Below are 13,933 nucleotides of genomic sequence, written 5' to 3' on the forward strand. Positions count from 1 at the left end.
TTAAATATTTGTTGTCCGCATTCCTTTTATAGACACAGATCCAGCAGACGTACTGTAAACAGACACTGCTTGTCAGAAGTTATGTTTACAGTTATACAAATTTGCCTAACAAAGAAAAAAATGCTTAACGTTTCGGAAAGTATATCTCTTTCCGTCGTCGGAAGCAAAAAAAAATCAAAGAATAAAGAAAAAAACTATTTAAAACATTTAAATTCAAACTATTATGAGAACACTTTAGTTTTTTTTAAAACAGAAGAAAAAGAATGGACTCTGCCATACTGAAAAATGGTCCTACAGAAGTGGCGTCATCTATTGAGTAGGGCTTGTTTTAAATGGATCGAAGCGCGGGCTTTTTAAATGACCGTATTTATTGAATTTTGCTCTAAAATAATTAAATTTGATCATTAAATCTTATTTTTTACACAAATTCAACAATACTAATAACAAGTATCGTTGTGATGTGTAAAAAATAGGATTTAACAGTATAATTTATACAATTATTAAATAAAAGTAAAGCCAAACGTGTAAATATTATTTATTATTTAAAGTTTCTATTTATAAGTCAAATATTTAAACATCGTTTATTATAATAAAACAAAACCACCGTAATACGCCCAAAGTTTTGTAAATGGAGTAAATATAAATAGGTACTTAAATGATGACAAAAATAAAAGACTTACTATATTTTTAGGGCCACAAACAAAAGGAATTGTCTAATAAAAACACATATAACAAATTAGTTTGAAAAACGTTTTGATAACCATTTTTGATGATTGGCGCTATGACAACAACAATATTTTTTGAGAATTTGACAATAGTATGACAATGGCCGTTGGAAACTATGGAAACTACAAAAAAAATCTGATTGAACGCCATCTGGCAATAACTAGTAGCAATTTCTTAACCTAAAAATTAATTGCACTACCACCTAGCGCCCGAGGCTGGAACTATTTTATTTGAAATTGCCGTGGAAACGGTAGAACCGCTTTTGCTATTTCACTTTCCGGCCCCTGCGTCTACAAGAAACCGTTGACGTTCTGTTAAAATGACATTATATCAAGTTAAACTTCAAAATTAACAATTACTACCTGATAACAATTACTTAATAAGGTAAAACCAAAAAGCCTCAAACTTTCTGTATGATTATTTTTAAATTTTACGTATGTTATAAATAAACATAACATATGTTATGTTCTTTAAAATCAAAGAAGCGATTGCCATACATTTAATTATTGTATTACAACCCCCGGTGTTATCACGTTATTGCTTGATAAATGTCTATAACCTATAATATGGTGTATTCTAAATACTACAAATGAATATTTTTGTAAAAATCTTATGCTATTTAGATACCCAAAATAGATTCATAAAGAAAGAATTACTTGAAAAAATGTTTAAAATAACAAAGATCCTACCACTTTTAGTATGAAGCGGCAACACTGTAATGCTGCAAATAATTTAGACAGATGGAGCAGGTATCTTTATGCAAAAATCTAAATTTTCAAAAAAAATCTTATCACCGGTTCTCCATATAGATCTAACGTGCCATGACCGTGAATCACTCTGTATATAAAAGTCATATTTGTATTTGTAACTACATAATTACTTTTTTATTTTTTTTTCTAAAAATGTGTTAGTAATCATAAATAGTTATATTGTACCCAACGTGTGCAAGAGGCCCGTCCAGAAGAATAAGAATGTTTTCTTATATAATATTTTATTTTTATTTTAGGGATATTAAAACAGTGAGAGACTTCAAGCAGCACTTCGAAAAAATATCTACCGAATATGATAACGTGTTGGTACGAAATTCTCATACATCTAGAAGTAAGCAGCAAGAGGTTGACGAAGTCGAGCATATATTACTTGCAGTAAGATCTTGTTTTGGGCATCAAACTTTGGATTATGTTAACAGTATTTGTGTGTTGCAAACTAAAAAAAGGCATGAAATTTTGAGTACCGTAAGTTTTTCTGATATTTATTTTAATAATATCGTTATATTGAGTTAAATAAACACTTAAATTCATATTTTAATAACTAGTTTAATTAGGTATTTTGTTTTATGTGGGAATTGAGTTTTCTTTTTTATTAATCTTTTTAAGGCTGTTACGGAGTCCGTGGGTTCATAACTTAAAACATACGATTCAATCGACAATTCAAAACTTATTCAAACCTCAAACTTTTAAAAACTTTAAAACTGGCTGATCGCGCTCTTCCCTTTTTAAATACTCTTAACAGATATTTTCCCTAACTTCTATTGCAAACTAGAAAATTCTTTGGATTATATTCAAGGTTTTCCACGTTGTCTAAGAGATCAAAAAGTTTTTGAAAAAAAAACTGCAATCAATTATTTCTAATGGATTTCGAGATATCGATTTTTGAATTCAGAGTTCTAAAGTGGAAAAATCTCTCGAATTTTTCCACTGTAAGGTTCCACTGTAAGAGATGTTACGCTTATTGATAATACTTTATTACAACTATAAAGCTTATAGGCTTGGTGCATTCTTCGCCGGTGCTGCCACAATAGATTTCGCGAATTCCTTAATTGAACTTATTTATTCAAAAACGTGTTTTATCTGCGTGAATTACTAAAACAATATGCCTAAAAATGCCAAATAAACTGTACAGGGTGGCGCCTCTCATACCCCGCCGAAGCTCCAAGGAGAACGGTAGTTTATATCGAAATAAAAATTTGGCAACATATGTAGGTTAACTGAAAGCATTTTATAAAAATATATAGAATTATACAGGGTGTCCCCAAAAAAAATTACCCGTCAAAGTTGTGTTTTTTTCTAATGGAACCCCCTATATATTAATTGATTTTCAGATTCTAGGAAAAAATAAAGGTGAGTTTTATTAAAGAAGCATATATCTAAAATATAAGGATTTTGACATATTTCACATTTTGTGAAAATGAAGAGCAAATTTTAAATTTCGATAATAGCTACCTAAATTTTAGTTGACTACTTGTATAGCCTGATATTTAATTACAGTAACCATTGTATGTTAACCAAATTGAAATTTGACCCGAAAAGTTATATAGGGTGAGATAAAATTAATATTGAGCATTAGTCAGTTTTAAAAGCAAGTTACTCATTTATTTTAAATGGAACACCCAGTATATTTTTTCGATATTCAATGGGGAATTTATATATCTTCAAAATATTATTAAAGTTGCCTACCCCTCAGACAAAGATTTTCTTATATATTTTAATTTTTATGATTTTGCGTCAGTAGATCTTTATTATTTGAAAAAATCTAGGGTGGCTGTGTAATATACCTTTTGTTAACTTAACATTAATTAAAGATTGTAGAGTAAAATACCAAGGGTAATAAAAAAAATACACGTTTAAAACATATTTTAATTATTACACAATTAAAACTAGATATAAACATTATTATGTAACAAAAATTAGCTAGATTTGAAGTGCTCAAAATGCTTCCTTTCCTGTTAACTGCATAAAATGATTGTCTTTTCAAAAGGATCTTTCTATTTTAAAAGGCATATGTGGAGTTCTATCTCGAAAAGCAGCTACAATAATTAGTGATGTAAAAATTCTGAGTAATTGTTACAAAGTAATAGTTACTTTACGAGGACTCGAAGTAACGCTTACTATTTGAATTTAGGACTCGTTACTCGTTACTAAGCTAATTCGTTACTTTTGCGCTGGCAGTAATCGTAATCCCTGGAAATGCACGAACCGAGGACTCGAAACTCGATACTGAAATATTCCTTACTTCGACGTTATGCTTCGACGTAGGTCTAGTTGTTATGAATATGTTTATGTTTAAAGTGTTGACTTGACGCCGGCCGGTGTTTTGGATAGCAAATGTGTGATATTTTTATTACAATTATTATGATTGACATGCCGACCCGGAGGCGGTTTGTCCCTTTGCCGTTTGTTGTCGCTTTTTATTTATAGAATAGAATTGTTTATTTAGATTAACATGTCTTAGATATTAATTAAAAATGGATTCACGTTAGTCACAAAAAAAGTTAACATCTGAAAAAGCAGAGCAAATATTTTTCTTCTTCAAAAGAGAATAGAAATTTCGCCACTTACACTGTAAGAAAATCTACAAAATAAAAATAGTAATTTTTAGTAAACACTGCTGGGCGTTAATCTAAAGGACTTTTTTGAAGTGATGAATCCGCCACAGAGGAATATACATTTTTTTAATATTTTTACATTTTAACAAAAATTATACATTTTTTTAATTTTTATTCTTTAATGTTTTCGTATTTATTAATGTAATACAAAGAGAGAGAGAGAGAGAGAGAGAGAGAGAGAGAGAGAGAGAGAGAGAGAGAGAGTATAAAAATACTTAATGTTTATTATACACATATTTTCTTTGTTTGATTTGTTTTCTTTTATTTTTAATTTTATTAATAGTACATAGTTTTATTTAACATATCATTATAAAAATATTATACATAGTATTGAAAACATATTATTGAGTACTTCAATACCGAGTATTGAAATTATCCTATTAAGCCCTTACACTAGAAGAAAGTAGAAAGTAGAAACCCTGAAGTTCCACGTCAAGCCCAAGTATTCCAACCTGTACACAAAACAACGATTATAAAGTAACGATACTAAGTACCAAAGTAACGAGTAACTAAAGTAACGAGTCCAAAGTAACGAGTCCTATTACCAAAAGTAACTATACTCTGTTTTTTTTCTCACGTAAGATTTCGACAGACGATGACAGAAGAAAAGCAGATGACGTCCCATACCAATCTATTTATTTTACTAAAAAAAGTTTCTAATAATTTTAAAGTTATCTATGGATGGGTTTAAATATAAATCCGTCATGCGTCGTGTCTTGTTGTTTTTAACCAGTTTTATTGGTTTATTTAAAAAATGACAGATCGTATTTCAATTTTATTGGTTTGACGGAACGATGAACGACAAACGGACGCCGATGCGTATGAACTCGCCTTTAGATTTTTGTCATTTTTGACGCTTGTCAAAGTCTTGCCAAATTATTGGTTATAATTTTGTGTCAACTTTTGTTAAATACCCTGCATTTTGAAAGATGATGCATTTTGATTCGTATTATTACGTGTGTTTTGTGTCTTTTGAAGTCAAGTGGAGGAAAAATCGAGTGAAAATTAACTGTAGGCCCAGAGCACAGTTTATGGTTAATACACGCTGCCCAGGCAGAAAGTCTTATACACCAATGAAGTTGCCATCGATAAAGTTTGTATACCATTTCGTCGTAGATAAGTGCATTTCGTATATAAGGATCAAACTAAACACATACTAAAAACTGGAGTAGCTGTAAAATATCGACATCACACGATAGGTAAATAATGGATTTTAGTACTGGTGCAGAAAAATAATGTCAAAAGGTACTGGTTTAAAAAAATTAAGATTAAAGGTAATTAATCCACCTTTAAGGTATAAAATTTGGTAGGTGTTATTATTAATAAAATAGTTGTTGTATTTACCTATGTTGTTTTATTTATACCTGTGGAATATTACAAATTTGTATTTGTACATAAGTTATATTGATAAATATAATCATAAATGCGGGTAGTTTCATAAAGCTTGAAAGTAAATAATAGTTATTTTTTATATTTTTTTGGTATGTAGTGCCTTGTTCTTGTTTGTTTTGTATTAACACATACCGTTTTTATTAAATAAAATAACTCGATTACATTTTTCAGTTTTATACAGTTTTTTCACAATATTTTGAAGTAATCACTTGTCATCTTGTCAATCAAATTTTAAATATATCCTGCTATGCGTTCCAGTTGTACCAACTTATTTCTTTGTAAAATAAAATAAACTACTTTGAAATTAAAATGACAGACACATCTATCACTGTCAAGGATCTTCTCGTTGGACAGACTATAGTAGTTACGAGTCCATAAAAGTAACTAAAGTTTACATCACTAACAATAATTTCTCTCATGTTGTCGACAATAGTTGGTCGAGTTTTGTAAACACTGTCTTTAACATATCCCCATAAACAACCAGACTAGATAAAATCACGAGCATTTAAGTATTCTATTAATTGGTAAATGCACACTGCATTCACCAACTAACAGAATCATGTCAATTCTCTCTGATGTAGATCGAGAGTAGAGTTTGCATTTTCGGTAAATTTCTGAGAAATTTTGTTGTTGTAACTGACACAAAATGATAACTAGTTGTTAAAGTTGGACGAATTAGAGAAGCTATGTTGAAGTAGCTCAGACATATCACAGCCACCTAGATTTTATCAAATAATAAAGATCTACTCAGATGAAATCATATAAATTAAAATATCTAAGAAAATCTTTGTTTGAGGGGTAGGCAACTTTAACAGTGTTTTGAAGAGACATGAATTCTCCATTTAATAACGGGATAATATACTGGGTGTTCCATTTAAAATAAAAGAGTAATATGCTTTTAAATGTGACCAATGTTCAATATTAATTTTGTCTTACCCTGTATGACTTTTTGGATCAAGTTTTAATTTGATCTAAAGTGCAATAGTTAATTTAACTACATATTAGGCTATATCCAATTTAGGTAGCCTTTATTGTAATTTAAAAATTGTTTTTTATTTCTAAAAAATGTTAAATATTTCAAAAACCTTACATTTCACAGAATCCGAAAATCAATTAATGTATAGGGTGTTCCATTACAAAAAACACGACTTTGATATGTAACTTTTTTTGGGGGCACCCTGTAGAACTCTCTATATTTTTAAAAAGTGCTCCGAATTAACCTACATATGCCCACAAAATTTCATTTCAATACAAACTGTCGTTCTCCTTGGAGCCTCCGCGGCGGCGTATGAGAGGCGCCACCCTTGGTTTCTCACTCTATAACTATTAATCTGAGTATTAAAATTAAATTTTCCTCGACATACCATGCTGGCAACTTTTACTTTTGGGTGCGTGTGCTGTTGCGGCGTTGCTCAATGTTGCCACATTTCTCCAGTACGACTTTCCCCATCAAGTAAAGTAAAATGACGATAGCAAACCGCTTATTTTTAAGAGACTTTTTTTTTGCAAAGATAACGAGATAAAATCATTAGATCTGTGTCTGAGCATCTGAAATGGAATTATAAGGATATCGTTAAGGTGTCCATTTTTTTATAACTAGAGAACATCAGTAATCGCGACAATTTAATTAATTAGTTATTAACATAACACGCGATAACTAACCACATTAGATTCAGTGAAAGGCATTGGACGTGAAATTTCAACAATGCTAGCGAAAAACGTAAATAAAAATTCAGTTTTTATTTTACTGGCAAGATCTACAGAGGGTTTAGAAGAAACTAAAACCCAGATTGGAAAAATAGACAAAGGCTTAAAAGTTTTAACGTATGTAACAGACCTCTCTAAACCCAATTTTAAATTTTATAATGATCTGTTTGATGGAGTCTTAAAAACTATTGATTCTACTGGTACAGAATATGGGTATATTTTTCATAACGCTGCTAGTAATGGACCACTCAAAGAAATAGCTGGACTCAGTGACCTACAAATCTGGCGAGACTTCTATGAATTTAATCTGTTCTCAACTGTTTTGTTAAATAACGCCTTCCTACATAAAATAAGTCCTGTTACTCAGAAAACTATTGTGATCAATATTAGTTCTGGATGTGGAATAGTGCCATATGAAAACTTTTCCTTGTATGGATCGTCCAAAGCAGCACGTCAACAGTTTTTCAAAATTTTAGCTATTGAACAACCGAGTCTTACTGTCTTAAGTTATTGCCCAGGAGCTGTAAAAACCGAGATGTTTAATTCTGCATGCGATAATGCAGAATCGAAAAAAGTTAGAGAAGTATTTCAAGAAATGATGGGGATTCAATCCCGGGATTTCAGTAATAATGTTACCAATGTTACTTTGAAATAACATTTTATTAAAATTAACGTTAATTAGTTAAAACAAAAACAAAGTCTTCGGAACACAAAAATAAGTAAATATTCTTCTTAAATAACATTAAACAAAAATTAAAAATCTCAAACAAAACAAAAAAGAAACTGGACTGATAATATTATTCCATATTTTTAAAAAAATAGCGCAAAAATATAATATTGTCTATTGTGTCATGTCCCATAGTAGAACGAAATTTTGTAACTATCAAGCCTGCTGACGAAAAACACCTTTCCGATTCTACACTTGTAGGCGGTATTGTACTTAAAAAATCAAAAGCTAGTTGTAAGTTTGTTCCACGTTGTCCACTCTTCTGGAACGTATCCATTTCATTTTTTATTTGGGCTTCCAAGTTATCAGTTTTTGTTACTGGTGGCACTGTCATTCGATTTGACATTTTTTTGGTTAACGCTTCATCTAGCCTCTCCGAAAATGACAGGTCATCATTTAAGGCCTGGTACCTGTTCTAAATAGTAGCAATTGGCAAATCTTCATCCGATTCCGAACTATCTGAAGAATCTAATATGATTTTACTTGTTATATATAGTCGTTTTAAGAGGTTTGCTACTTCTTGTTTCAAAAGTTTTTTATTATTCCAAGAATCACCGACGTATCGCTTGTCGGCGGCGCCCGGCGGCGGCGCTATAAGGAATTCAACTAAAAGAAAGTTTTTGCATATACAACCTTAAAAATAGCGTTTTACTATATTATATAAAATCCCGGGATCTGTTATTATTTTCCCGGGATCCCGGGATTGAATTCCCTACTTCTAACCTACTACCTTCTTTGATAATCATTGACTTATAACTGTACATTTCCAAACACATTAAATCATTCTGCAATGATATATTTTCTACTCCACTACAAATATAACAACATAACATAGTTATGAAACTTAACGACTTAAAGACTATATTACTTATTAAGCTAATGATTTTTTGTTTATTATTTCAGCTTCTATCATATATGCATGCCTGTACTACTTATTATCATCAGGGGTCGGATTTATGTGACGATCTTCAACCTTTTTTTAAATCATTAGCTGATGATGTAAGTATCATTTTTCTTATATTAGTAGTTATAGATATTTTTTAGAACAACTCACAAAATTGTTTAGTTATAGGTTTACTGAAAATGTTTAAATTTTTTGTTAATTTGTAACTTAACCTAACCAGACTAGCTAAGTATACCGTGTGGTGTATCGGAACACGGGACCGTAAATCCCATGTAAATTTTGAAAAGGTGAAATATTATATCCCCAGATAATTTTATGCATAAGTTGTATTAGACTTTTTTGAATACGCGTTAAGTTTGTACTTTTGTCTGGAATTTCGTTTCATTTGGAATAGTAATTTAAAGTTATTGGTAAAAATCTACCTTCAAATTAGTAAAATTTATAATACGGCCCACTGTGGTCAATTTTTAAAAATTAACAGGAAAATATTAAAAAATCTGATAAGGCTAAGCGGCGTCAAAAACTCCATAAGTAGGCTTTGAAATAGTTGCTAAAAACATTTCATGAACAAATATGTCAAAGGTCGTTGCGAACTTACTGTTATTTCGATTGAAAGTGTAGTATATAGTTGACAAATTAAACTAAATAATCTTGTTATTTGCACATAAATAAAGTTTTTAATTTGCGTATTCCGTGCAAAAAGTTATATGTCATTAATACTATCTAAAATGGAAAGAGCAATTGTTGTTAGTAAGTTTTTTTGACATTAATGTTCTTCTGTTGAGTATTAAATATGAGTAAATAATTTTGATATGGTTAGATTTTTTTTTAAATTATTAGAATATACATTTTTTTAATAAACTAGCAGAAAAAAGTCTTATGAGGTTTCAGTTTTAAATAAAGTTAAGTTGATAGTTAAACCATTAGACAACTTTACCAAACCTACAAATTTACCGTCCTAGTCCGTCTATTAAGTCCAGGCAATTTTTAGGACGTATTGCCCATATTAAATGCTTGGAGTAAGGATATATAGAAGAAGGATATTCAACTCCCTATAGCGGGCTATGTTGGAAAATATGCCGTATTTTGTCGAGGAAGACGATTTCGTCACGACCAATGAGCGTCGGGTATTTGAAATTGAAAACATATAAATTGACGGTAACCTATGTTTTTTCACTCATTTCACTGACAGATGTGATGAGGTTATTATTTTAATTTATAGATCCAAACGTTTTTTGAAAAAATAATGTATTTTAAAGTTATTTCATAGAGTTTGGTTTGGCCTTCTATATTCTGGTATTTGTCTACTAATAAATAATATCTTATTTTGTATTTCGATGTATGGAAATCCGCAAGTTTTATATCATTTTCATTCAGTTTTATAGCAAAGAAATTTCGCTCTATAGTGAGAAAAATGTTATTATATCTTTTTAGACGTGTAGAATTACAACATTTCTTATTTCAGATGTTCTAAATGTGAGTGCATGTCAAAAATTTAAATATATACTTGAAATATTATTTCAAGTTATATGCTTTGACATTTTTTGGAAGTAAACAAATATTGAAGAAAGTGTTGTGCCTTCACAGAATTTAAATTGGCATTAGGAATAGATTTCCTTGATTTAGTAATGATATTGCTCATAGAAATTGATAATGTGAAGAATAACAATACAGGAACATAGAATAACAAGAAAGAAATTCTAGCAGCAAGTTAGGTTATGAGATAAATTTTATTTATATAGTTTGTTTAAAGAGTTTAGTTTGAAAAAAAGGTAAAACAATTATTATTGTCCAGGTCATATTTGATAACTGTTGTTAATTGATAACATATTACAGGGACACAGTAAAAGACAACACATTTAGACCCTTTGAAAGAGAAATGTTTGCAATGGATATTAATAAATTCTAGCCAATTTGTACGATGTACAATGCAGGCAATATTTCTGCCTCCTAACGCACTATTCGCGTAAAAGAAGATGTGGGTATTGTATTTATAGGTAGTTAATGATACATGGAATATATTTCTATATTATTGCAATAACGATGTCTTTTTTTGTATTTTTTTAGAACAGATTTATATTTATGGTAGTTATAAAATATGAAGTCGTCAGGTATTAATAATAGGAATTGATCAAAGCTTATACATTTATTGTGAATTTAAGTAGTTAGTTTTGGTTGTTTAATAAACGAATTAATGTGCTTATTGTGTATCTAATTAAAAGAACAATGAAAAGTTGAATACCATAGGGGTACGTATGTTATACAAAGAAATTGCATCAACATTTTTTTTTTGGTTATATACTTGTGCTGATATTTGTTTCTTGAACTAAAGAATTATACAGTACCTACTACACAATATATAATCTGCAGCTACATAGGTAGGTAGCTATTGGTAATTAAATTTTTTTATCTAATATAATATCTAACATCAGAAATATTGTTAATTATCAACTATAAACAACTAAGAACTAGAATTATCAACTATAAACACAATATAATATACTGTATCTTAAGCAATATGTAATTATTTAACAATTAATTTTTTTGGGAAATAAAAACTGGTACTAAATGCTTTTTGACTATTTAATTTCTAAGTCACAAATAATGGTGGACAAATAGCAAGAAAATTATACAAGTAAAACATAATTTTAACTTATTTCTCTAATGGGATTTTGGTATTCATCTACTTAGTAGGATATGCAGTTATCAATCATATTTTTGAATATTTATATTCAATATTGTTCAGGAACAGCCCAATTACTCTGAAAAAAAAATTCTTTGAAAAGAAACTTTTAAAATCAGTAATGATAAAAAAATATATAATTGTTGTATAGCAGAACCAGGGGACACAGAATTAGGGGAATTAACAATAGATTATTAAAAACTGCCTTCTCTTAAAAAAGTAGTATTATATGCACTTAGAAAGACTATAAAGGATATAAGTACGCATAGAAAGAAAGTAAGTATCTATACTACTGATATATATATATATATATATATATATATATATATATATATATATATATATATATATATATATATATATATATATATATATATATATATATATATATATATATATATATATATATATATATATACATATATATATATATATATATAACTATATATGAATACGATACCTACAGTATACAATATTACTAGTATAAAAATAACAGCACAGTCAGCACACTTTAAAATAAAAAGCAGCATAATATTCAGGTATATAAGTAAAATTTTCTCAAAAATATTAGAATATGAAATAAATTGCAACTAAATTTTAATTAATAAACATAAACAAATAAAATTGTCAGTGTTATTAAAAACTTTATGCAAATATATGTTACCTTCATACTTTGTCTTTAATCATACTCTTCTGACATGGCTTTTCAAACTTATCCCCAAATCTCAATTCTTGTACAAATTAAGAATAATATTTATGAACTTTTGTTTCCATATTAATTTCAATATATTTGAAGGTCAACAAAACTGGAAAAATAATCATATATTGGAAATTTTAATTTCTTATGTCCTTAAATTATTTATATTGTGTTATACATAATACTTACATAAATATTCAATTTAAAAATAGATCAGCACTTGAACGAGTGAATATAAAATAGTATATTATCAATTTCTATGAGCAATATCATTACTAAATCAAGGAAATCTATTCCTAATGCCAATTTAAATTCTGTGAAGGCACAACACTTTCTTCAATATTTGTTTACTTCCAAAGGCAAAGGGTATAACTTTGAAATATTTCAACCAATATTTCAAGTATATATTTTAATTTTTGACATTAAGCACTCACATTTAGAACATCTGAAATAAGATTTTTTTAATTTATTCTACGCGTCTAAAAGATATAACATTTTTCTCACTATAGAGCGAAATTTCTTTGCGGCTTCAGATACAAAACTTGCGGATTTCCATACATCGAAATACAAAATAAGATATTATTTATTAGTAGACAAATACCAGAATATAGAAGGCCAAACCAAACTCTAGGAAATAACTTTAAAATACATTATTTTTTCAAAAAACGTTTGGATCTATAAATTACAATAACAATCTCATCACATTTGTCAGTGAAATGAGTCAAAAAACATAGGTTACCGTCAATTTATATGTTTTCAATTTCAAATACTCGACGCCCATTGGTCGTGACGAAATCGACTTCCTCGACAAAATACGGCACGTTTTTTTTGGGCCAGTCGAATATCCTTATTCTATATATCCTTGGCTTGGAGGTTGTTGACTTTTTAAAAGCAACTGTTAGCAAAATCTGTAAGATCCATAGTATTATTCCTATAATATGATAATTTGTAAATCTCTAACATATGCAAATGATCGCGACCAAAATCTATTTAAAATAAAAAATAACGAAACTTTTCCAAGTTTTTAATTATTATACACCCTGTATACGACTTGTTCTTATTAATTATATTTTTAATGTAATTTTATGATACCTAACATATAAAATCGGATATAGCTAGTAATCAAAGTTAAGTAATTTTCACTAATATTTTTTTCCGGCTAATTTGACAAAATTAACCACAGTGCGGCCCAGAGAAAGCTACAATTAAAATACCAGCAAAAATGTGATTGTGTCATTCTCAAATTCGATGTCACATTTTGTTTCCAAAAATTTGTAGGTACCAAATAGAGTAATTTTGTATAAAATAATTAAGATTTTCGCAACTTCCCATAAAGGGAGACTGCATACATATTCGTCACAAGAACCTAAATCAAATTCGTATTAAAAAAGAGAAAAAGGAAAAAAACAAAGTGAAACAAGAACAATCAAAACACGCTTACGCGTGTTTTGATTACTCTATTGATCTAACCTAACCCACAATCTGACCTAACCTAACCAATGCATTAACACCTCCCCCAAATGACCAGGCTAACCAATGCATTAACACCCTCCAAATAACCAGGCTAACCAATGCATTACCACCCTCCAAATAATCAGGCTAACCTAATTGTGCCTAATGACAAAACTTCATTGATTACGCGTCGAAAAATAGTATATATTTAAAAAACTTATATTTTCGTAGAACCTGAAAAACCCGCAAATTTTATTTCA

The 13,933-nt window shown here is 29.2% G+C and overlaps 1 protein-coding gene across 1 annotated transcript in view; it reads left to right on the forward strand.

Moving 5' to 3' along the window:
- The window catches only part of LOC115878047 (arf-GAP with coiled-coil, ANK repeat and PH domain-containing protein 2), a 62,467-nt gene that overhangs the window by 14,435 nt on the left and 34,099 nt on the right, over positions 1 to 13,933 (forward strand). Inside the window, exons 4-6 of the mRNA XM_030894402.1 lie at positions 1,733 to 1,961; positions 8,841 to 8,936; positions 10,909 to 10,952. Of these exons, the coding sequence (XP_030750262.1) occupies positions 1,733 to 1,961; positions 8,841 to 8,936; positions 10,909 to 10,952 (369 nt within the window). The remainder of the gene's footprint in view (positions 1 to 1,732; positions 1,962 to 8,840; positions 8,937 to 10,908; positions 10,953 to 13,933) is intronic.

The sequence above is a fragment of the Sitophilus oryzae genome, unplaced genomic scaffold, assembly GCF_002938485.1.
Source record: "Sitophilus oryzae breed Bouriz unplaced genomic scaffold, Soryzae_2.0 scaffold_1500_pilon_pilon, whole genome shotgun sequence".
Lineage (NCBI taxonomy): Eukaryota > Metazoa > Arthropoda > Insecta > Coleoptera > Curculionidae > Sitophilus > Sitophilus oryzae.